This window comes from Anopheles coluzzii, chromosome 2, assembly GCF_943734685.1.
Source record: "Anopheles coluzzii chromosome 2, AcolN3, whole genome shotgun sequence".
NCBI classification, from domain to species: Eukaryota; Metazoa; Arthropoda; class Insecta; order Diptera; family Culicidae; genus Anopheles; species Anopheles coluzzii.
The window spans coordinates 113,904,535-113,928,073 of NC_064670.1; the positions used below are offsets into that span (position 1 = coordinate 113,904,535).

Genomic DNA, 23,539 nt, shown 5'->3' on the forward strand with positions numbered 1-23,539 from the left:
GTGGGTCTATTCTCTCTCTCTCTCTCTCTTTCACCTTCTTTATCACTGCAACACACACCGATGCACAATCACTTCAAACGATGGCCCGTCCCGGTCTACCAAAGCCATGTAAAGCATATTTGCATACACATATTCGCTTCAGACACTCGTTTTCCCCCGTTTTTTTTTCATATACAATCACACACAACCCCAACACACCCATCGGGGAAAAACGCCTGTTGAAGCCTTGTGGTGCGTTAAGGCATTGAATTCATTCTCACCATCAAAAATAAAAGGGATGCCCCTTCTGAGCTCTCTCCTGTGTCTTCCTCCCCCAGCACGTTAAACATATCGGGCACACTTTATTTAACCTGACACTGACGGGACGTGTCTGGTCGTGTGTTAGTTTCCGCACTTGTGTTTTTCCTCTTCCCCTCTCTCGCTCTCTCTTTTGCCCTATTCACACTCCCTCACGACCTACCGAACACAAACACCCGATGTACCGATGTACGTCGACCACGGAGACAAGCAGCGAACTACACACATTCACACACAAAACGCCAACACGCAACGTACGCACTGGCCCGTTCTGAAGGGATGCGCGACCAAACCAGAACTGAACGGTTCGATGCTGTGAAAAGTGTGTTTTATCCGTCCCCGAGCGCCCGAGTAGCGGCGGCCCCCGAGCGCCGACCGTACACCGAACCGATCGAACATGTATCCGAAGATGGACTGAATCGGGAGGGGCACCGGCAACGGGGCTGTACGGGGGAAACTCAGCATAAAAACAACAGCTTGGAGCGTACTGATGGTGAGCGCTTTGGTGAGAAGAGCGCTCCGTGCTTCTCACGCTGCCGGTGATGAGGTGGATTTGCTCACGGGTAAAGGTTTTTTTTTTCGCAACGACGAAAAGATATTAGGATATTAGACGTTAGAATCATGAATAGTGTCAATTTATTTATTTAATTTATATTAAATGTTTTTTTGTTATTTAAATTTGAATAGTCTTTTATTTTAGTGTTAGAACACCGTAGAGCTTTATGAATTGTCTTAATCAAATGAAAATCGTGAAGAGCACCGATTTTAACTTTTCATTGCATTATTTATTCAATCTGATTGTAGTTATAACGATTTAAACTATTTTTTTTGTAATTTCAGATATTTCATTCTACGTTTTTTCTCAGAATCAAGCATTAATGATCCTGCTGAACAAAGTTTTTTTTAAACATCATCAAATAAGCATCAAAAAATTTAAAATACATTTTTTACAGAAACTTGCAAAAAATACCTACAATGTTTTACAATCGGTCTTATCTTATCAGATAAATCAAAGTAGAGCTTTTAAAGAATGACATTATCATTGTATTACTAATCCTCACAATATTGTATTTAATATTTAATTTTTCAACAACCATCGAGTTCATTAGTTATCCTTGAGCGGATAATACTCCAGAAAATGGAGACGCCTTGTGGCTCATGAAGTATTTTCTCTTTTTCCAAATATTTCACACTTCGCTCTGAATTAAATTTATTATAAAATAAATCTGTTTTTTTGTGATTTGTTTATGAAAAAAATATATCACACCTCTAGAAAAACACATTTCTAGTAATTTAGTTATTGCACTAACTTCCCCATCCCTTTCATGAAGGCCACAGCGCCACCTCACTCACTTCTCATGCGCCGGTAAAGCTCACGCTCATCTCGCTGCCAGCGGAGCACGGGCGAACAACAGCTGGCCGAATGGCTGCTTCGCACGCTCTCCGAACTTTTGATTATTTTATTAAATATTTATCATTTCGCAACACTTCTCTGCACACGGTTCGGTCGCGCTACCCGTTTCTCTGGTAGTCAAATCGATTCGCTCTGTCTCTCCCCAACCAAGAGTGAACCGGTTCGCCGTACGTTCATTTTACCGATTCACGGGAACGTACACCGATGGGTACAGCAAAGGGAATAGAGGTAACAGCCTTTTTAGTAATATTTCTTCCTTTTTTTAGTTTCAGGACATTTGTCACACTTTTATGATACATACACACACACACACACACACACACACAGGCGCGCACACGTACAGTGCCACGCGTAGCATATTTGCTCGCATGTAAATATTCAACATCAACGGATAACCCACCCCGCATGCTACGTACCGGGTGGGATGGCAACCGCACGAAAGGCACGGGGCTACAGCGCGCGGATAAATTATGAACCGACTAATTGACCGAAGCAGGCCATGCTTCACCGGAGTCAAAACATTTTTCTTGTAATTGCTCGCCCACGCGTAAGGCTTTCTGAGATATTACTTTGTTCACAGTTTCAGTTAAACTTAACAGCAACTACAACAGAACAGAGAAGAAAAAAAACAACAAATTGACTAAAAGGCTTCCCACTAGCTGCACTCAATCCTGCTGATGATTCCAATATCCACTCAAGCGTTAAAGGTTTGCACACACAGAAAAGACACGCACCCAAACCCTCCCCCCGGGGGACAGTGTCTAACGAGCCCCGGAGCCGCTGGAATCATTGAAGCAGCAAAACAAATCAATTATTACTCGAAACTTTGTGCATTATTTAACGCCGGATGAGACGCTTCCAGACCAGGAGCGTCTCCGTCTTTCCGTTTCACTCAAGCTCGCTCAAGTCTTGTATGAATCCGTAATTAGTTCCGCAGCGGAAGCGGCCAGAACAGCCGCTTCATTACTTCGCACGCGCCGCACTTCGCCGGCGTGAGTTTGAGTTTCGATGCTTTCGCTAATTCACTGAACCGTAATTGTGTTTGTCCGCTATTTGCTCAATCGAGTGAGGATGCTTGGTGTAGTGGGGCGGGTCCAGCTGCGAGATGCATTGGAAATCAAAGCGTGGGCATAAAATTTTATGCGCTATTTTGTTGGTCCATTAAGCTAAAGATTTTCCCCCACACTGCCACGACTTCACATTCGTGGCTTGTTTCTAACCCGTGCAGAGATGTGGGGCCAGACCAAAAATTAAGTCATTTACACTCCTGTTCGTTCGTAAGCAGCAGCCGAGTTCTACGAGCACCTGCCACCGTTGTAAAGGCAGGTGGAAGCAGTCGTGTACGCAACGATCGCCACACACCTGCCAATGACATGTTAATTATTAAGCCTCCACCAAGCGGCCCGAATGCGTTTGAGCCCCGTTTCACTCTAACAACTGCTAGGCCCACAGTGGAAAGCAACAGTTGAAAGCGCAACAGCATGGGGTTTGTCCACTGTTGTTTTTACACATTGTGTCGTGCAATAATAACAGTGGATTGTACTAAAGTCGAACAAATAGTGAGTATGAAGAAAAGGATCATTGAAAAGATTATTAGGTTCGAATAATTTTTTGTAAATTTGCGATACTCTAAATGTAAAAAAAGTGTATTCGTAATAATAGCGAAAACAGTTTAAAAATAAAAGGTTATAAAAAAATAATAAAAACAATAATAATAATAATAATAATAATAATAATAATAATAATAATAATAATAATAATAATAATAATAATAAAAATAATAATAATAATAATAATAAAAATAATAATAATAATAATAATAATAATAATAATAATAATAATAATAATAATAATAATATTAAAAATAATAATAATAATAATAATATTAATAACAATAATAATAATATTAATAATAATAATAATATTAATATTAATAATAATAATAATAATAACAATAATAATAATAATAATAATAATAATAATAAAAATAATAATAATAATAATAATAATAATAATAATAGTAATAATAATAATAATGATAATAATAATAATGATAATAATAATAGTAATAATAATAATAATAATAATAATAATAATAATAATAATAATAATAATAATAATAATAATAATAATAGTAATAGTAATAAAAATAATAAAAATTATAATAATAATATTAATTATTATTATTATTATTATTATTATTATTATTATTATTATTATTATTATTATACAATACATCCTACTCCAGAAAAAAAGAGCAACAAAAAGGAGAAGAAAAAGAGTAAGAATACGAATGAGGAGAAAAGCCAAACACACTCAAACAACAGAAACAATATAAAAAAATATCAAACATTATTTTAAAAAGGCATAAGTTTTCAAAAAGTTGTTGGTCTTTCGACCCGGATTTATTTCTGCCAACACGTCAAATGTTGGACATTAGTCTACATTTTAGTGGTATCCAACAAATAAAAAAAATGATGCAATTTACACTCCATTAAAACCATTTGGGGGGCATAATTTGCTGCTCGATTGCTACAGCACACAGTTTATTTTAATGCCTACCTTCTACTGCAAGCGCCAAGCACAATTCCACCTCATTTCGTTTCCTGCAGTGAACCACTGCATCACATCGGGCCACGAACTGTGTATTAATTATAAATTTATTACACCATTTCAATTGCGGAAGTCCAAACGCGGTACAAAATTAATCAAACATTAACCAAACGACTGCTGCCTTTCCCGCCCACCGGTTGTTGGCCGAGAATCGATGCGCGGTATGACGAAGTTATCGATCGTACCGTTGCACCGTTTTGTCACCTCCAGGAACTTGCCCATTCGCTCCAGCTCCGGCAGCGTACTCATCGTTAGCTCCTTGCCTATCGAAAACACGGTATAGTTTGTCGGCTGTCCATCCGTCCCCGGGACCGCTCGCATCGGTTCCCACTGGCATGGAAGACCGGGTTCATCCTCCGTCGGTGGCGTTGGGTTCGAGTGCTTTGCAAAGTTTGTCCACATGCGTACCATTAGCTGCCGCATGCGGTAAGCCGGATCGGACGGTGGGATCTCCGTGCGCAGCAGCGGTGAGCTGAACAGGTAGTACACCTCATCGATATGACACGCGCCCGGTAGGTGTTGAAACTTGAGCAACTCCTTGCCCTTGTTGAGCGATCCCTCGTAAGCGAAGCGGTAGGAATACAGTGGTGTCGCTGTCTGATGTTCGCTCCACAGCTTGCACAGCACATAGTAGCCGACCACGAACCGATCGGTAAGCAGATCGACCAATCGGTCCAGGTTGGCACGACAAATCGACGCTTCGCCAAAGTAATGCCGCCTCATCTCTTCACCCAGTGCCCGTGCGGCCGGACTAAAGTAATCGACATCGAACGAGCGGCAGATAAACTTCTCCGGCCGTGCGTTGTACACCGACAGGTTCTTGATCATATCCACCAGCTCCAGCATGCCCTCCTTATCGTTGTACCCACACAGCACCGGCACGCGCATTCGATTCGGCTCGCGCAGATATTCCATGGGCGTTTTCACCAGCACCGGATCGGTCGACTGTTCCCGCTCGATGACGGCCGTGAAGGGAAACTGGAAGATCTGTTCGTACTCACGCTCGCGATCGGAAAGCACCAAGAACTGAGCTTCGTACAGACGCCTCGCCGGGACGTCCCGTAGCGTCGCGAGGACGCCCTCATCCGAGGTGCCCTCGTAGCCGAAGATGCGTGCCAGCGAGCGGGCCCGCTCTTCCGGCTCCGTTTGGTAGATTAGATCCGCAAAGATGGTGGCGCTCTGGGCGATCGCCTTGTGGAAGTACGGTTGTGAGAGATCGGAAAAGCAATGCATCAGAACGTTGCTGCCACCGGAGCTTGCACCGAACAGTGTGACATTGTTCGGATCACCACCAAATGTGCTGACGTTCTGACGAATCCACTGAAGTGCTAAGCGCTGGAAATGAGAAACCAAAAAAGCCCACACGATGTGAGATAACTACACAATTGCCTCAGAATTACATCCTACCTGATCCTTCAAGCCAGCATTTCCTTCTATACCCGCTTGCGGTAGACAGAGGAATCCAAGCACACCGAGTCTATAGTTCACCGTGGCCACCACGACCCCTTCCTGCACGAGATAGTCCGGCAGGTACATGCTGCTATCCCCATTGCCCCCGGTCATGCCACCACCGTGAAAGAACACCATCACTGGCGCTAGCGGTGTCCCCGTCGAGCTGACCTCCCTGCCCAGGGCCGGCGTGTACACGTTCACAAACAGTCCATCCTCGGAGCCGGTGATCTCGCGCGTGATCACATCCCTTCCCAGGCAGCTGCTCCGCTCGCGGCTACAGTCCAGATAGGATACCGGGTAGCGATCGATCGGCTCGGGAGAGGCGAAGCGTAGCTTCCCTACCGGTGGCTTAGCGTACGGTATGCCTTTGAAGCAGTAGTATGGCTTCCCGTTCGGTAAACGATCCTTGGTGCCGTAGATTGAACCTTGCAGCACTTTTACCATAATGCGGGCGGAAGGCTGCAAATGATTGATTCGTTAGAGGTTGTGTGACTTCCAACACTTTCAATTGATGGCAGACGCTTGGTATCGGAACTACTCGGTTCCGAGAAAGGAATACTAGGATTGGATTCCGATTCTGTGCTACGAATCCATTCCGATTCCTTGTTAGGAATCCATTCCGATGCTGTGTTCCGATTTCGATTCTGCAATCCGATTTCGATTCTCTAACCGATTCCGGAACCGAATCCAGGATCGATTCTAAAACTGATTCCTAAATTGATGCTGGAACTGGTTCCCAAAGAGATTCTGAAAATGATTCTGGAGTCTATTCTGGAACCGATGCCGATACAATCGTAGCTCTAAACAATCCAAAAGTATTTTCCAACGATCCATTTTCATGGATATCAACTCAAAGTGAGAGCAGGTGTAACACACCACAATCCAAGGCACATTTTCAATTTCTTTTATCGTTGTTCACCTATTCGATAGAAGCGGAACATTTATTCTTCACAGCTTCTGATCAGCTTCAAAGCGGGCATCTGTTGCATAAAAGTGTTATGTTACGATATGACATTGATTCTGGTTCTGGGATCGTATACCATTCCAGTTCTACAATCGATTCTAGTTCCGATTACGATTCCGAAATCTGATTCCGTAAACGATTCCGATTTCAGAATCGATAACAGTTCCAACTCTGGAACTATTTCCAATACCAATACCATGGTTGATTCGAATCCAAGAATCTGATTTCGGAACTACTCCGTAAACGATTTCGATTCCAGAATAGATTACAGTTCCAACTCCGGAGCTATTTCCAAACCCGATACCGTGATTGATTCTAATCCAAAAATCTGATATCGGAACTACTCTCAGTAAACAAACCGACTCCAATTCCGATTACTGAACCGACTCCAAATCCGATTCCGGATCAACCCTCTGGAATCGATTCTCACCAAAACTTAAATTTCCCCCTTCACTACTTCCACCGACCTCTTACTCACGTCATACTCTTGAGCGCTCTGTCCCCTGCCCAAACCGGCCTGAGACATTGCCGGATACTTGCGAACATTTCGCATCACCATGTTTGATCGCGATCACTAAACTTACTGCGGCCGTGCGCACAACTGTACTGTCCCAAGTGGGCAGTAGGAATCTTTTTATAAAAATGTCCCCAGCACGCAAACCAAACAAGAACAAAACGGCCAGACACACCCCCTCTCTGCCACCTCATTAGAAGGGTCGATGACGTGCTAGCAGCGATTAGTTTGCGATGCAACTGCACACGATCATTAGCATACGATTATTGCTGCTTAGCGCGTACTTCGCCGTGTATGCCCCGCTGGCCGGGGCTGGCTGACGAAACATGAAGAAGAACCAAGAACCAAGACGCAGTGTGTGCCAATGTCACCTAACCCATCGGGCCCGGCTTTGCCAAAGTGCAAGCGATTACGAAGCTGATTTTGTTGGAGCCGCCGGTGACTACACCGATTGCTTAAGCCCCAGCCCGCTTTTATAGGCCGATGACGCAGGGTGCGAACGGGTTGGGCATGAATCGATTCTACGAACACCTGCCTTGTTTTACGCTTTGGGGGTAGAGCTGGTTGGCATTAACCGAAGCGACGACCAAACCGACGGCTTACGATTAAGATGTACACATACCGAAAAAAAAACAAAGGCAAACTTCTCTGTGTGTTTTACCCCTTTGCTGGCTTATCTATATGACCACCTGCAATGTCTGCTGCCATTTCGGATATCGTGCTAGGAGATACGCACAAAAACACACAGACTTATACCCATTGCGGAATGTTATCTTACAGTAACCCTTTGCGCGAAAGGTCTATGCATTTCTAAGCTCTATGAATGAAGATATGATATTGGTAGTAATCCGTCCGCCCTCACGCCACCAGATTGGGATTGAAGCGTTCGGCCAGCGACCTCCAAAACTGTATCCGCTCCTGCATCGGATTCTCCACCACCTGCACCTGCTCGTTCAGGTCGAGGGCGCGCAGCACGAACGGTTCCCCGGCAGCGGTCGGTGGCAGCGGGTCCCACTGGAAGCCAACATCGTCACCCTCCGGCGTAGGCTGGCCGTACTTGGCAAAGTTGGTCCACAGACGGCAGAGCAGCGTGCGGCCCTGGTCCGCCACCGAGCCGGCCTCGACCGGGACAGTAATTTGACTGCCATTGAACAGATAGGACAACTCGTCGGCATGGGCCGCTCCCGGTGTACCGTCCGGTACGCTGAACTGCTTGCGCAGCTGGTTCAGCTCGCTCTCGTACGAGAAGCGATAGAAGTACAGTGGTGCCCTGGAAGCATACGGACAAAAACTCTCATTTTAATAAGCTCAGCAAACAACAAATCCCCCCCATGAGCGCTGCGCTACATACTCCTGCTGGAAGCGGGAATGCAGCTCCGCCGCTGCGTACACCGGGAAGTAAAAGCCAACGTCTCCCACCAGATCGAGCAGGTGGCCGAGTCCATCCCGCTCGATCGGTTTGTCCTGGAAGTAGAACTGGCGTATCTCCTCGATCACGGCCGGCGCAAAGTCACGCGGTATGCCCAGATCGAGCGGCAGCAGGCTGGCCAGATTGGTCGTAACCTCGTCGAACCGCTGCTGCAGCAGCCCATAAAACACCAAACCCTCCCCACTGGTGACACCGTGAATGAGCGGCACGTTGGTCACGTTCGGTTGCTTCAGCAGCTCCTCACCGCGCTGCGGAATGATTGCGTCCTCCGAGCTGGGATCCTCAATGCACGGAATGAACGGCGACATGCAGTAGAGGCTGTTCTCCGACTCTTCGAACGCTTTCGTGGAGTTGGACACCAACTCTTCGGCCGATGCGTTTTGCAGCGTTGCTGAAAAACAAAAAAAAGGAATATAAGCCACCTTTCTATAAGAGTCAACATTTCACAAAACGTCTCCCGAACTTACCCAAAACACCCGCATCGTCCTCGCCTTCGTAGCCCAACACGGCGGCCAGCTTGCGCGCCCTACCCTCCGGCTGGTACTGCAACCCCCATGGACAAAACACCGATCCCGACTGGCAAATCGCTTTGTGGAAGTATTGGCGCGACTTCGGACAGAGATAGTGCCAGTTAACCGACGCACTGCCAGCACTCTCCCCAAACAGGGTCACGTTCGAGGGATCACCACCGAACCGTGCAATGTTCTCCTGCACCCAGCGCAGCGCCAACTGTTGATCCTTCAGCCCCTGGTTACCATGGATACCGACCGACGGTAGGGCAAGAAATCCAAGCGGCCCTAGCCGATAGTTCAACGTCACCAGGACGACACCGTGCTGCAGCAGATAGTCCGGCCCGAAGAAGTCCGTATTGCCGCTGCCGGTGTAGTAGCCACCGCCGTGTATCCACACCATCACAGGTTTCAGCATGCCGAGCGCATCGCCCGGACCGCTCGTCGTGTACACGTTCAGGTACAGACAGTCTTCAACGCCTGCGGGCCCCTCGGGCAGTGCCATAATCGCCAGACAGTGGCCACGCTCCGACCCACACTGGAGCGGCTGCTCGTCGAACTGGTCCAGCGGAACGGGCGGCTTAAAGCGCAGCTCACCGACCGGCGGCTTGGCGTACGGGATGCCCTGGTAGGAGTAGTACTCCGACCCGTTCGGCAGTGGCTTCCGGCGGCCAACAATTTTCCCCGCCACTACATCCAGCTCCACTGCGTCGGCAAACACTAGCGGTGGTCCGTTCGAGGCACCGCTTCCTTCCGGCTCGACGATGATCGGCACATCTTCTGCTGGAGGCTGCGAAAACACACACACAGAGCAGGCAAGTTATCAATGGTTACGTAATTGTGTTTACTTTCTTTCGCTCTCTTCGCACACCGTTTGTGGAGGCGGCGCGCCTTACCTGATAAGCGGTAGCCGGTGGCATACCGTTCGGATCCACGACCGACGGTGGCATAAAGTTCGGATCCACGACCGACGGTGCCATGAAGCTCGGATCCACGACCGGCGGCTGGGCCGGATTCGTCTTGGCGACCGTCGGCGGAACGTACAGCTTGCGGATAACCATCCTGATCGGAAGTTTGCTGCGGACTGAGCCGGTCCAGCCCAAACGGGCGCGCGCGTAGGCGATTAAAGCGTTTAGCGGTGGTTTGCTATCATCGAGCGCCGGGAGATAAGATTGCTGCAGTTATTTCTAGATTTAAACAAACGGCAAACACCGAAACTTCGCTCCACGCAGCTTTGAAGATGTTCCGCCCGAAGACCGCGGGACCAAACAATATCTAAACATTGGACAGGTTATGTTCATCGAAGAGTTGCAAAGAGTTCCCTGCAAGGACAACACTTATCTCTTAACGCTCTTTTTTTATTAATATACAGTTACCTACATTTTTTGGCTATAATTTTAGGAATCTCTGTCTCTACACCGTAAATGGCATTGCTATCAATTACGATAAAAGTTCTTATCGAAGGCGTTCGAAGAGTACGCTTACAGGCAGATTAACCAATCAAAAATCTGATTACAGGGACATTAAATAATAACTGAGGCCGGTTCAGCAAGGTTTCAACACTTTTCGGGTGTGGCCCTGATGATGTCTTTCTTCATCGCCTCACACTCTGATTGTTGGCAATGAAAATGTCTTCCTAAATTTGATGATAAATCAGATCGGAATTGCTGTTCGATGGTTTTATGGCATATCTACGGTTTTCAACCCCCTTCCAAACAGGTCTCCATTATACTTTTTAAACAGGTCTCTCCAAAAACCGACACGATCAGCGAGGTGATTCCGCACCATCCTCATGCCGCACTGGTGGTCTATGTTTAGTGCCGTTAAATTAAATGATTCCGTGGTCGGTTCCTCCAACGGTGTCCATAACACCTCCTCAGAGTTCAACCGTGGCACTCCCCGCCGGGCAAAGCTAGTCCACAGGCGGCACATTGCCTTTCGTAACTTCCAGGCCGGCGAATCCTGCTCCACCGCATCCGTATGGAAGAAGCTCGCGCTGAACAGGTAGCACACGTCATCCGCATGGCTTGCGCCACGATATTCCGCTGGCACTTTCCACTGCTGGCGAAACTTGTTCAGCTCCGTCTCGGCGCCAAAATGGTAGAAAAATATATCGCTGAAGATGAGGAATGTGTACGAAAGTGTCGAGTTAATCAATTTAAGCAGGGAGATAGCAATGTCTTACCTTTTGCTACGCCGAAGATGCAGCTCCGCCGCCTGTACGGTCGGAATTAGGTACATGGTGTCGGTAAAAATGCGACTTAGCTCGAATTCCTTCTCCAGCGTCACCTCGGTCGTACCGCAATAGAACGCTAAAATGTGATCGGCCACTTCCGATCGCTCGCCTGCCGGAACGTTCAGCAAATCCGGAATGAAGCGACCCTTATCGTCCCTGTACCGTTGCAGGTGCTGCCGGAAGGTGTTAATCTTATACAGTGCCTCCTCGCTGACCACTCCCAGTATCATCGGCTTGGCTGGCTGGTTGAAGCTGCGCAGCAAATCGAACGCATTTTCCGTAACGATCGGATCGATTGCATCGGAAGACTCAACCACCGGTCGAAAGGCGTACACCGAGTCGAGCGTTTTCTCGTGTGCCGAGAGAGCCTCCTTTTGCGATTTGGCCAACTGCTCGGGTACAACATTCAAAAGAGTATCTGTAATAATGCAATTATAACGAAAAAAAAGGTTTTAGTTACTAAGAAAGCTCAAATTAAATGTCAAATCAATCATACCCAAAACTTCGCGATCGGAAGCATCGGGCGGACACCCGAAATACTCCGCAAGACGGCGCGCTTTCTGCTCCGGATGCTTCTGAAAGGTGATCGACGTAGTCGCCACCCCGGACTGGCATATGAGCTTGTGGAACAGCTGGTACGATCCCTCCGAAAGGTAATGTAGATGGGCCGAAACGCCACCGGCACTCTCCCCGAACAGTGTCACATTGTGCGCGTCCCCTCCGAACCGGCCAATGTTTGCCCTCACCCACTGCAACGCCAGCCGCTGATCTTTCAGTCCCATATTGCCGTAAACGCCCAGCGACGGTAGGCACAGGAATCCGGCCGGCCCGAGCCGATAGTTTACCGTGACGACGACGGCGGGCCCCATCGCCACCAACCACTCGGGATGGTAAATGGACGAGTCGCCACTACCGGTGCAGAAGGCGCCTCCGTGCAGCCACACCATTACGGGCAGATCGGAGGAACCGTCCAAAGCGGTTGGGTTTTTCGGTGTGTAAACATTCAAATACAAACAATCTTCGGAGGCGAGGGGCGGGTTCGGTGGCAAGTAGCTGCTGGCCAAACTCACCGCCCGCTCTCGCGTACAGTCCAGCGCGGCTTGCCCGTCGTCCGAGTGGTGTGTTAGCGGTTGTGGCGGTTGAAAGCGTAACGGTCCGACGGGCGGGACAGCATACGGGATGCCTTTGAAGGTGTAGCACGGACCGGAACCATCGGGAAGGGGTGTTACCGTGCCACGGATGGGGCCGGATGTTATATTCACGGTGCAGGAGGATGCTTCAGCCATTTGGTTAGCTGTAAGAGAAAAGAAAGAGAGCAAAAAGAGACAGACATTAGGAATTTGCAAATAAACGGCCAAACGTCCAGCGTTCAATCTTGCTCTGTGGATGCAGCAAATTTTCGGGAGGTCAAGCACAAGGTTACGGCGAAGGCTCGTCGAACAAATTACCGCCAATCGCAGTTCGTTAGTGATGCTGACCGACCGAAATCACGGTCACACACAGAAGATGCAAGCGCCGTGCTCGCTGTATGCCGTCCGTTCCGATTATCTCGCAAATTCATTCCAGTTTCTCTACATGCGTGTGTATGTGTGAGTGCCAACCGCTCGAGCTTCATCGGACAGCCGTGGTGGGGAGATACATCTTCTGCCGATAAGCGCACCAAGCTCAGTTTGCATTGCGTTATTGCACGATCAACATATCGCTGCACAGTAAACAGTACACCTCCCTCTACCACCCACCACCACGAGCAAGGGGCGCTATCGGACATCGACCACAGACCACAGCATGGCAGAGAGCAAGATAACCGTCTCGATTCGGCCCGGCAACATTGTGGGCCTGAAGCGCGCCCTACCCAACGGGACCGATTGGTACGTTTTCAAGGGAATCCCGTACGCCCAGCCTCCGGTCGGATCGCTCCGTTTCAAGCCCCCGGTACCGCTGGACACTCTCCCGACCAGCCCGCTGGAATGCTTCGTCGACGGGCCGAGCTGCTACTCGGAAGATGTGCGCTTCCAGCGGATGTCCGAGGACTGTCTCTACCTGAACGTGTACAGCCCACAGCTGCAGCCGAAAACCCCCCTGCCGGTCATGGTGTGGATACATGGCGGTGGGTTCTACGTCGGAACCAGCGACTCCGCCCTCTACGAACCGCCGTACCTGGTGCAGCAGGGTGCCGTTGTCGTGTGCATCAACTATCGGCTCGGGCCGCTCGGATTTCTCTCCCTCCCATCGGCCGGTGTCGAGGGCAACATGGGCCTGAAGGACCAGCGGATGAGTCTGCGCTGGGTGCGGGACAACATTGCCCAGTTCGGGGGCGATCCGCACAATGTGACGCTGTTTGGCGAAAGTGCCGGCGGTGCCTCGGTCCATCTGCACTATCTGAGTGAGGCGTCGCGGGCGTATTTCCACCGTGCGATCGCCCAAAGTGGCACCGCGTTTAACGAGTGGCTGTGGCAGCGCGAACCGGCCGACCGGGCACGCAAACTGGCCCGCCTGCTCGGTGGCGAGGAGTCCGACACGGACGAAGCGGTGCTTGCCACGCTGATGGGTGCGAGTGCGGAACGGATGACGGCACTGCAGAACCAGTGCATGAGCGAGCGGGACCAAACGATGTTGGTACGGTTCCCCTTCACGCCCGTGATTGAGCGGGTGGGTGCGGTCGATGCGATCATTACGGAACATCCGGCCCGTGCGGCGGAGAAGACGTTCGCGAATCCGATTCCGCTCATGCTGGGAAGCACCAGCGATGAGGGGCTAGTGCTGCGGGGGTTTGTGAAGGAAAAGCTGCCCCTGTACCAAACCGACCCGACGAGGCTGATCCCAGTCACGCTGGCTTTAGACAGCGAGGAGCAGGAGCGGAGCGCGCGTGATGCGATTGTGAAGTTTTTCTTCCAAGAACGCCCAATTGCGGAGGAAACCATGCGCAAGATTACCACCATATTGGGTGACAATTTGAACACGCTGCCGGGATACATTGCGGCGGAACTGCACGCTCGGTTCCAGAGGTAAAACGGGACCGGCCGGGTGCAAGCTCACTTGATTGGTTTAAATTGATCGTTTGCGTTTTGCGCCTTCCCATTTTTAGCGCTCCACTGTATATGTACGTCTTTTCGCACATGGGCGCGCTGAACAAGTATCGCGAGGAATACAAGATTCCGCCGGAGGAGGTCGGCGCGGTCCATGCGGATGAGCTGTACTATCTGTTCAGGTTCGCTGTTCGATGTGGTTTTTTGTTTTCGCGCAAAATTCGTTCTCAATTAAGCGTTTTATTTCTATTGCTGTAGCTCTTCCCTGTACAACACGGCCGCAGTGCAGGACCACACCGAGAGTGGCAGGTTCCGGGAGTACTGCTGCAACCTGTGGGTTAACTTTGCCCGGTTTGGCAATCCACACGCAACGCTCGTCGACTGGGCGCCGGTCGAACGGCCGGCAAAGGGAGCCGAGGACAGTTTCTATCCAGCGGCAATGAATCTGAAGAACATTGGGGATTGTACCATGACCACCGAGTTCTTCTACGAGCGGTTCCAGTTTTGGAAGGACCTTTACCGCAAGTATAACGGTTCGCATCTGCTGCCAAAGGTGGAGTAACGGCTTCGGATCGTGGCGCCTTCTTCGACGATGATGAATTCATGTTAACTTTCCCCGCTTTTTATTAAACTGTGCAATGATGCATTCCCTCAACCGAGCAATAAGTCCAGCGTGTGCGTATGTGTGTGGTGCGCTTTATAGCTTCACTTTGAGAAAATCATCATTCCATCGCTTGTAAACAGTGCGCCAAAAATCGATTCGCTCCTTGGCCGGGTCCATGATCATTTTCGGTTCTGCCGCTATATCTAAACACTGCAACCGGAACGATTCACTGGCTGCGCTTGGGGCGATTTTGTCTACCGGCTGCCAGCGGAAGGGAAGACTCTCATCGTTGGCCGGTGTCGGATGGCCATGCTTGGCAAAGTTGGTCCACAGCCGACACATGAGCTGCCGAACGCGGCCCGCTTCCGTGTCCGGTTTGACGTCATAATTTGCCAGTCTCATCCTACAAATGCACAAAACACAAAATGTCTGTTATCTTTCAGTGGTTCAGTGGAATAAGCTAGCTTCGAACTTACAGGAACAGGTACGACAGCTCGTCCGCATGGCACGCGCCGGGAATGGACAGCTGCAGCAGCTTTTTGTACATATTGAGCTCCCCGTCATAACTAAACTGGTAGTAAAACATGGGCGAGTTCGGTTGATAGCGCGCGTGCAGCTCCGCACACGTATTCGCCAGTATCCCGAAGTGATAATCCGTCATCAAATCGGCCAGCTGGTTCGCCGTTTCCTTCGTAACGCCCTGCGCGCCACAGTAGAACTGTTTAACCTCGCTCGCCAGCTGCTCGCAGGCGGCACTGTCCGGCGCCATGTTAACCGTGCGCGGAATCATCCGTGCCATATCGTTATCATACAGGTCGAGCTTTTTGATCGCATCCATCATCATGATGGTGCCCTCGCGGTCATTGTTTCCGAAAATGATTGGCATCGTGCCGGTACGGTCGCGCTGCTGCATCGCCACGAACGGATGGACCGGCACGACCGTGTCCGGACCCGGTTCACCCTCCTCCACCACTGGTTTAAACGGCATCGGCAGACCGCGCCGTTTCTCGTCGGCCGACAGTGTGTGCAGCATTAGCCCCATCAGCTGGGCCTTGTCCGCGGCCAGCAGCGTTTGGTACACCTGCTCATCCGTCTTTGCGTCGGGATCGATGTGCCGGGCCAGCGACCGGGTACGGTTGATCGAATCGCGCTGCATCACCCACTCCATGACGGAGGCCCCACTCTGACAGATCGCCCGGTGGAAGTACTGCCGCGAAACGGGCGACAGCATGTGCAGATGGACGGAGGCAGCACCGGCACTCTCGCCGAACAGGGTCACATTGTGCGGATCGCCGTTAAATGCGGCAATGTTCTGCTGCACCCAGCGCAGCACCGCCAGCTGATCCTTGAGGCCCGCGTTGCCCTCAATGCCCTGGCTGGGCAGATGCAGAAAGCCAAGCGCACCGAGCCGATAGTTTAGCGTGACCACAATCACCTCCTCCTGGAGCAGATATTCGGGCGAGTAGCTAAAAGTAAATCGATTATCTGTTAGGGGGACTACGCTATTAAGGCGTTGATCAGTCAATCGTAGCGTAATCCTACCAATCGCCATTGCCACTGCCAAACAGAAACGCTCCACCGTGAATGAATACCATCACCGGCAGCGGTTGGCCAGCCCTTTCCCCGGCTCCGGGCGTGTACACGTTCAGATGCAGACAGTCTTCCGATCCTTCCAGCTCCTGGGTGAACATGTTTCTGCTGAAGCAAACGTCCCGCTCGACACTGCAGTCCAGCACCGGGTAGGAGAATCGGTCCAGCGGCTGCGGGGCCCGGAAGCGCAGCTCACCGACCGGTGGCTTCGCGTACGGGATGCCCCGAAAGGCACAGAAAACGCCCCCATTCGGGAGCTGCTCCTTCACGCCACTCACCGTACCTTGGTGGACCTTTACGTTCACCCGATCGATGTTACGCATCTGTGAATTTTTGCAAATAAGTGTGGGGTAAGAGCAAATGGTCCGGATTAGTGAAAAACTATTCAATTTGGGGCAAGCAAGGTGCCGCGTTTCGTACTGTTACTTATTGACGCACGCAAGTACCACAAGCTGCTGCCGATTTGCCACAAACAACAGACCGCAGGGGAGCCAACAACCCGTCCTATCGGACAATAAACCACGCAACCCGCAGATAAAGCCACGGACGATTAAATGTGCCAACTCATGAACCACAACTGTAGCTTCTAATCGACAATCTTACCCACTCGTGATATGTTAACGCGCTACATTAGCGGGGTGGGAGGCAGCTACATGTACGAAGGTCAAAAATGAAAACAAGGGATGGAGGTCTCTCACACGCACGCAATACTTGCCCATCGGACGCTGGAAGCGAGAGGAACTTGGGCCGAGCATAGACGTTTGGAGCCGAATAGTTGTGCACACTTGAGCATGATTATATTTACAAGCTAAAACTATTACTATTAGCTCACACTTTTCTCTTGTCCTTCCTTGTGCAGTGGTGGCGTTTGCGGGGAATTTATCTATTTAAATTTGCGATCGTAAATTAGCTACAAATAATTAAAAAACAGCTGCTTCTGTGCACCAGGCACGATGTAAACAAACCTGCGAGCTGTCAAACTGATAACGAATGTCAAAGTCATCGAGCAAAGCAGGGGCGGTGGGATTTTTGAAAATTCTAGTTGGAATTTCAATGGCGCATTTTATTCGTTTTGGCGGTTGGTTTAAACTTTGAATTCTTAAGGCCGTGGGCTGTAATATTCGTTATAATATAATGGAAATGATTTGGTTTGATTTCAAATGAACGTGTTAACAAATGCGATACTAGAGCATTCTTAGATTATTTACAAAGTGTTAACATATTTTAAAAACACATAACAAAAAGACGGTTTAAGTCCATCTGTGCACGTGTGTTTTCACGTGTTCAGTAATATCAGTCACACCAGGAATATCTTCTTCTTCTATTTGGCGTAACGTCCTACGTGAACATGCCGGCCTATACACATAGTAGGATATATAGTCATCCTTTCTCCGAGGAGACGGTCTATTCTAGACTTGAACCCATGACAGGCATGTCATTCGAGTTGACGACTGTACCATTGAACACTAGGAACATACAAAGGTTTTTAGACCATACTTCGAATCAACCAAAAAGATAACTTAAACCTGATTTACATGTTTCCAATGTTTGTAATCTGCAGCACGAATGAACTGCAATGGATCGTGCAATCACACACACACACGCACGAATGATGAATAAATGCACCAATGCATGATTTTGTTCACGCATCGAACTTAGAAGGATACCGCGTGCAGACATGTTCCATGGTCGATCATGCAAGGAAAAATAAAGCCAGAATTGATACAAAACCAACCAAAGCAGGCTGGTTTAAAATGTGCTCATACTCACCCCGTGCGGTACCGTTGCTATGTGGTCCATTCTGAAGCTATCCTCCAGTCTACCTCTTGTTGGTAGTTTTCTACCCTGTTTGAGGAGACGCGTAAGTATCCCACACGGTACTAAATCCTTATTCTAAATCTGTTATTAATCTTTATCCTTTTACTTACAGCTAAGCACCATAAACCGTTTGAATGTTGATCTGCACTGTGGAACCGTGTGTGGGATTGTTGAGAAGCTGCCGGATGGGAACGATTTCTACGCCTTTCGTGGCATACCGTACGCCGAGCCCCCAGTCGGTGAGCACCGTTTCCAGCCTCCAGTTCCGGTGACGAAGTTCGTAACGTCCGTGCTGGACTGCAGCACGGAACGGGACACATGTGTGGCGAAAAATCCCTTCAACCAGCAATGGCAAGGCTCGGAAAACTGTTTACATCTGAACGTGTACACGCCGCAGATGAACCGGCCCGACGCACCCCTTCCGGTGATGGTATTTATCCACGGCGGAGCGTTCAAGTATGGCAGTGGGAATAGCGATTGGTAAGAACTTCGCGTCGCGGGGCCTTTTGCTGCACAGCTTACTTTGATTGGGAACGGTTTTTATCTCTCAGTTACTCACCAGAATATTTGCTCGAGCAAAATGTGGTCGTCGTAACGTTCAACTATCGGCTCGGTCCGCTCGGCTTTCTGCATCTGCCGTCGCAGGGCATCGAGGGTAATGCGGCGCTTCACGATCAGCTGCTCGTCCTACGCTGGGTTGCTGACAACATCGCTCACTTCAACGGTGATCCGCACAATGTGACGCTGTTTGGTGAAAGTGCCGGCGCCGTATCGGTTCACCTGCATCTTCTGTCGCCCCTGTCCACACCGTTCTTCCACAAAGCGATCTGTGAGAGCAGCGTGGCGCTAGCAGATTACGCCGTACCGAACGATACGCTTGGGAACTCGCGACGCCTTGCGCAGCTGCTCAATCCTTCTGCCCACAGTGATGCAGAGATGGTGGAAACGTTACGGTCGGCACCAGCACAGCGGTTGGCCGAGCTTTGCGATCGAACGGCAATCGGGGAGGAGAAGCGTGGCTCCATCCTAATGCCCTTTCGACCGGTGGTGGACCAGTCGGCGAAGGAACCAATCGTTCCGTTGCATCCTATTAAAGCATTGGGCATTGATGGTCGCATTCCTGCCATATCGCTGCTGCTCGGTTACAACAACCGGGAGGGTGGTTCGTTTCTTACGCACATCCTGAAGCACCCCGAGCTCTACCGAGCAGACCTGGAGCGGCTCATTCCGCGCACGATCGATGTAACGCATGGCACGCCGGAAGCGAAAGAGCTGGCCCGTGCGATCGAAGCGTTCTACTTCGGCCCGGAAGGCCTCTCCCATCGCAAGGTAAACGAATGTGCCGATCTGATGTCGGACTTTAGCTTTACGATCCTGATGAGGGTGACAGCAGAAATGCATGCCCGGTACCAGCACCGGTCGCCACTGTTCTTCTATCGGTTCGAGTACGATGGAGAGTTGAATCAGTACAAGAAGTTTCTGCCTTTCCCAATTGCCGGAGCCTACCATGCCGACGAGCTGGGATATCTGTTTCGGTAAGTGTTTTTCTTTTTAGCAAACATGTTCAAGTATTTACCTTCCGGTCACTTTCTGATGCGGTAGTATGCGAATGCGGCCGAAAGAGGTACAGCCACAGTCGGTCGAAGCACGTGTACGCCGGTACATGTGCCGGATGTGGACCAACTTTGCCCGGTACGGCAATCCGACACCGCCGCACGATGAGTCGCTCCGTTTCGGCTGGACGCCAGTGCCAACGCTCGAACCGGACTCCAATGCACCGTTCCACCTGCCGTACCTGCGCATCAACGGCGAACCGGAGATGGCGCTCGATCCGGACAAGGAAAGGATAGACTTTTGGCGACAAATTTATGACAAATTCAATGGAGGATTCCACAAATCCGTCGCTAAGCTTTAGAATCGTTTATTCCAGCCCTTATTTATGACTTCATTTTGTTTTTAAACCCCCGATTTGTTCTGCCTAATTTGCTTATCAGCAATTTGTCAACACTTCAAAACAATTACACTACCCCAACGGAACAAAAAATCCAATTTTCGGTCCTGTCAAACAAAGACAAACCAACCGTAACGCTTCCGCTGTTGCGCACTATCGCTCGCCGTCCGCGGTCAAGTGCGCTCGCGTGCCCCAGTCCGGGCGCTTATCAGTACGAGCCCTCGAGTTGGCCTACATTTGTTGCGCGAATGTGCGCGAAAAGTAAACGCAAATCGAACTCTATCGGTGGTGGTGGTGGTGTGTAGTGTTGTTGTTTGTGGCCGTCTTACTGCTGCCCTCTATCAAGGTTTTGTTTATTCTGCTCGCCCCACATGCCGCTTCACTTCCTTCGATGCACTTTAGTCGCTTCCTGCTCCTTAATCGCGGCCGAACTTGTGCGTGTTGACCGGCTTGTCGACACGCACGATCCGCTCGCCCGCCACAAAGTACCCCTCGTACTCGACCGTCTCGGGCGTCGTGTCGATATGGTAGTGGCCACCATGGCCGTGCGTGGAAAAGCTGTGGAAATGCTGCAGCCGCAGATCCAGCTCGCACTCGTTCGTGACCAGCGTGCCGACGTTCACGAGCGGCGCCGGCATGTCGTAAAAGTTGAGCCACTCGTTCAGCTGCTCCTCCGTGTGGATCGGATTGGTAGAGAACGGTGACATGACGTGCTGCTTCGCTTTGCCCTCCCGCAGCAGAAAGACACCGCCCAGCCCTACCGCCCGTTCGCCGTACCGATCGTCCAGACAGGTGCGAATGCTCGCAATAAAGTCCTTGTTGCCGGTGCGCTTTGTGCAGCTTACCTTCAGCACGGGCCCAGCGTTTCCTTCCGCAACGAGCAGATTGGCCAGCAGCGCACAGCGCGTCTCAGTGCTGGGGATTTTGCGCACCACAACCTCCCGCTCGGCCGTCACCATTGCCAGGTGGCTTTCACTCACGACCGTGCCCGGGGGGCTGTAGCGCAGGTTGAACATGCCCTCGCAGTTCGAGCTGACCAGCGGGAACGGTCCGGCACCGGCACCGATGACAATGAACGGCTTCTCTTCGCCATGCAGAGCGCGTTTGGTGACGGACACGAGATCGTATAGCTTGGTACGATCGACCACGGGCAGTAGGTACGGTGGTCCCCCGATTTCGATCAGCGCGGGCGTTCCGTTTAAACCTAAAAGAGTAGGAAATTGTAAAAAAAATGCTTCCCGGGCAGGCTGAGCTGCAAAAGTGAACGCACCAGATCCGGCCAGATGGAAGGGCGCCTTGCTTAAATCCGGACACTCTACCACTTCCACGCTAACCGTTGCGAAACAGGAGCCGAGTCCAGCGGCAAGCACTGAAAGAAAGAAAAAAGTTGCTCGTCAGATTGTTAATGTATTGCTTTGTAGCTCCACTCCACACTTACCATCGCGCAATTCCGTCAGGGACGGTGTGTGCAGCGGCTTCTCTTCGAACAGTAGCTTGGCCGTATCGAGACTCTCCATCGTGCAATGCGAGCGAATGCCTTTCCGTGTCCGTGCTGTACAACCGATCGTCGCGGAATGTGACCTCCCTCCCAGTGCCTCCCAGGAAACTGCGGACGCGATCGCGAGCGCGGTTGTTTATTCACTTGTTCTGCTTCTTATTCCAATTCCCCACATTCACATGCACCAACCGCGATGACCTGACGACGACATTGCCCGACATGGGGTGGCAGACCCACAACCCCTTCCAACTGCACCGCCTGTATCAGTGTGTGTAAACAATCACAACAATCCTCAGCAAAGTAGCAAAGCGGTTTTTATCTTCCAGTGCCAACCCCCTTCCCCGAGGGTAAAAAGGGCCTTATCGCGTACCGCAAATATTGGAAGTACCGCGATAAACTGACACTGGCCACAGTGGACAAGAGATAAATGACTTCACACTTTAGTGGAGTGGTGTTTCAATAACACCGTGTCTGTGAGCGAACCATTCCCTGCCGATCAGATGGTTTTTATGTTTGTGTTGCGCTTTCACCGCACGCAACATAAGCGCAGGTGCGAACGGTGGCGCGAAACGCAATGAAAGGCACAGGGCGAGTGTGCCCGTTGCCCGTACACCAATACACAGGCAAGCGATGGAGAGTTTTAAAACGTTTCAATGAGAAGCATTCTCACCTGAGAGGGAGCGGGAGAGTAGAAGTGCAACGGATATGATCGCACACCAGGGGTGCTGCAGCTACTGTAAACTAACACTACAATTAGAATTATAAAACAAAAATATATTTTAAACACGTTTTAAAGGCAATTTTATTTAGGATTTAGTGCAATAAAACGTGTTTTTATTTATTTTTGTTTTTTTTTTTTTTAATGATTACTTGGATCATTCCAAGAACATTGCGCAAAATACAACGTGGAAAGGGAAATGTAAACAGCAATAGAGAAAGAAGGCAAAATTCACCTTAGCAACGATTACAAACAGGGGAGAGAGCAATCTAGAGCGTAAGGTATGAGAGAGTTAGTGAAAATAATGCTCTCAAAATGCAGCTAAGTGACGAGCATTACATTTTCATAGCCAAAAGTAAGTGACTTCAATACAAAAACGAGTAAAAAGCGAGTAATAATAATAATAAAAATTATTTTAAAAAAAATAAATTCATTTATACGAGTAGCAGGTCTGAAAAAGGATAAGTACAAAATTAGAATCCAATCCGATGACGATACTCTGATCAGTTTTTTTTTTTTTTAAATTAAATTAGTAATGGGAAAAAATGAAGTTTTCGTCGGAATCGATTCCGGCTGACCCCAAAGTTCTCTGGAACCGATTCCGGATAGTAGGTCCGTAGTCAGTTTCCGGAATCGGAATCGGCTCGGGAACTAGCTTTGGAAGCTCAGTTCCGGAATAGGATTTTGCTCTGAAATCAGAATCGGCTTCGAAATCGGACTTGATTTCGGCAACTCCATAAGAATAGGCGCTTGGGTCCAATGATGCTAAGTATTGATAGAATCAAAATTTACTTGTAGACGATCAATTCTCATGGACATTCCCGATCAGATGTGAATCAGATTTCACTTCTGATATTTCTTATTTCGATTCAACAACTGATTCACATTCTGGAGCATATTTCATTT

The 23,539-nt window shown here is 49.6% G+C and overlaps 6 protein-coding genes across 10 annotated transcripts in view; 2 read left to right on the forward strand and 4 right to left on the reverse strand.

Annotated features, from left to right (window-relative positions):
* Nucleotides 1-676, reverse strand: part of LOC120961629 (uncharacterized) — a 114,078-nt gene extending 113,402 nt beyond the window's left edge. For 2 of the 5 annotated variants that reach the window (XM_040385510.2, XM_040385511.2), the window contains exon 1: nucleotides 461-673. The gene's annotated coding sequence lies outside the window, so the exon portion shown is untranslated. Of the gene's footprint in view, nucleotides 1-460 lie in introns of all 5 variants that reach the window. The other 3 variants (XM_040385512.2, XM_040385507.2, XM_040385506.2) reach the window with 3 other exon arrangements.
* A 3,674-nt stretch (nucleotides 677-4,350) lies between these two features.
* Nucleotides 4,351-7,359, reverse strand: LOC120952550 (juvenile hormone esterase-like). Its single transcript, XM_040371941.2, has 3 exons — nucleotides 7,219-7,359; nucleotides 5,732-6,235; nucleotides 4,351-5,659 (listed from the first exon to the last, which is right to left on the reverse strand). Exons 1-3 carry the CDS (start codon nucleotides 7,297-7,299, stop codon nucleotides 4,427-4,429), a joined length of 1,818 nt encoding a protein of 605 aa, XP_040227875.2. The 5' UTR covers nucleotides 7,300-7,359; the 3' UTR covers nucleotides 4,351-4,426.
* Nucleotides 7,360-8,023: 664 nt separating this feature from the next.
* Nucleotides 8,024-17,583, reverse strand: LOC120961410 (bile salt-activated lipase-like). The gene is made up of 10 exons (XM_049611188.1): nucleotides 17,364-17,583; nucleotides 16,932-16,971; nucleotides 11,925-12,722; nucleotides 11,378-11,846; nucleotides 10,880-11,308; nucleotides 10,637-10,646; nucleotides 10,089-10,367; nucleotides 9,151-9,982; nucleotides 8,606-9,074; nucleotides 8,024-8,524 (listed from the first exon to the last, which is right to left on the reverse strand). Exons 1-10 carry the CDS (start codon nucleotides 17,439-17,441, stop codon nucleotides 8,113-8,115), a joined length of 3,816 nt encoding a protein of 1,271 aa, XP_049467145.1. The 5' UTR covers nucleotides 17,442-17,583; the 3' UTR covers nucleotides 8,024-8,112.
* On the forward strand, nucleotides 12,894-15,113 carry LOC120953390 (esterase B1-like). The gene is made up of 3 exons (XM_040373275.2): nucleotides 12,894-14,433; nucleotides 14,514-14,636; nucleotides 14,713-15,113. Exons 1-3 carry the CDS (start codon nucleotides 13,214-13,216, stop codon nucleotides 15,014-15,016), a joined length of 1,647 nt encoding a protein of 548 aa, XP_040229209.2. The 5' UTR covers nucleotides 12,894-13,213; the 3' UTR covers nucleotides 15,017-15,113.
* A 130-nt stretch (nucleotides 17,584-17,713) lies between the features above and the next one.
* Nucleotides 17,714-20,496, forward strand: LOC120953388 (juvenile hormone esterase-like). Its single transcript, XM_040373270.2, has 4 exons — nucleotides 17,714-18,509; nucleotides 18,579-18,946; nucleotides 19,018-20,001; nucleotides 20,069-20,496. The coding sequence occupies exons 1-4, from the start codon at nucleotides 18,438-18,440 to the stop codon at nucleotides 20,379-20,381; spliced, it is 1,737 nt and encodes a 578-aa protein (XP_040229204.2). The 5' UTR covers nucleotides 17,714-18,437; the 3' UTR covers nucleotides 20,382-20,496.
* Nucleotides 20,372-22,336, reverse strand: LOC120953391 (ester hydrolase C11orf54 homolog). Its single transcript, XM_040373276.2, has 3 exons — nucleotides 21,856-22,336; nucleotides 21,688-21,786; nucleotides 20,372-21,621 (listed from the first exon to the last, which is right to left on the reverse strand). The coding sequence occupies exons 1-3, from the start codon at nucleotides 21,932-21,934 to the stop codon at nucleotides 20,834-20,836; spliced, it is 966 nt and encodes a 321-aa protein (XP_040229210.2). The 5' UTR covers nucleotides 21,935-22,336; the 3' UTR covers nucleotides 20,372-20,833.
* Nucleotides 22,337-23,539: the final 1,203 nt, after the last annotated feature.

Bases quoted from the DNA above. Each gene is read 5' to 3' on its own strand.
- LOC120953390 (XM_040373275.2), top strand. From the start codon at position 13,214: ATGGCAGAGAGCAAGATAACCGTCTCGATTCGGCCCGGCAACATTGTG. The intron at 14,434-14,513 runs GTAAAACGGGAC...TCCCATTTTTAG, and splicing joins CTGCACGCTCGGTTCCAGAG to CGCTCCACTGTATATGTACG. The intron at 14,637-14,712 runs GTTCGCTGTTCG...CTATTGCTGTAG, and splicing joins GAGCTGTACTATCTGTTCAG to CTCTTCCCTGTACAACACGG.
- LOC120953388 (XM_040373270.2), top strand. From the start codon at position 18,438: ATGTGGTCCATTCTGAAGCTATCCTCCAGTCTACCTCTTGTTGGTAGT. The intron at 18,510-18,578 runs GTAAGTATCCCA...TTTTACTTACAG, and splicing joins TACCCTGTTTGAGGAGACGC to CTAAGCACCATAAACCGTTT. The intron at 18,947-19,017 runs GTAAGAACTTCG...TTTATCTCTCAG, and splicing joins GGCAGTGGGAATAGCGATTG to TTACTCACCAGAATATTTGC.
- LOC120952550 (XM_040371941.2), bottom strand. From the start codon at position 7,299: ATGGTGATGCGAAATGTTCGCAAGTATCCGGCAATGTCTCAGGCCGGT. The intron at 6,236-7,218 runs GTGAGTAAGAGG...AATCATTTGCAG, and splicing joins AGAGCGCTCAAGAGTATGAC to CCTTCCGCCCGCATTATGGT. The intron at 5,660-5,731 runs GTAGGATGTAAT...TCTCATTTCCAG, and splicing joins ATGCTGGCTTGAAGGATCAG to CGCTTAGCACTTCAGTGGAT.
- LOC120961410 (XM_049611188.1), bottom strand. From the start codon at position 17,441: ATGCTCAAGTGTGCACAACTATTCGGCTCCAAACGTCTATGCTCGGCC. The intron at 9,983-10,088 runs GTAAGGCGCGCC...GTGTTTTCGCAG, and splicing joins CACCGGCTACCGCTTATCAG to CCTCCAGCAGAAGATGTGCC. The intron at 9,075-9,150 runs GTAAGTTCGGGA...TTTGTTTTTCAG, and splicing joins GGACGATGCGGGTGTTTTGG to CAACGCTGCAAAACGCATCG.
- LOC120953391 (XM_040373276.2), bottom strand. From the start codon at position 21,934: ATGGAGAGTCTCGATACGGCCAAGCTACTGTTCGAAGAGAAGCCGCTG. The intron at 21,787-21,855 runs GTAAGTGTGGAG...TCTTTCTTTCAG, and splicing joins CCTGACGGAATTGCGCGATG to TGCTTGCCGCTGGACTCGGC. The intron at 21,622-21,687 runs GTGCGTTCACTT...CTACTCTTTTAG, and splicing joins CTTCCATCTGGCCGGATCTG to GTTTAAACGGAACGCCCGCG.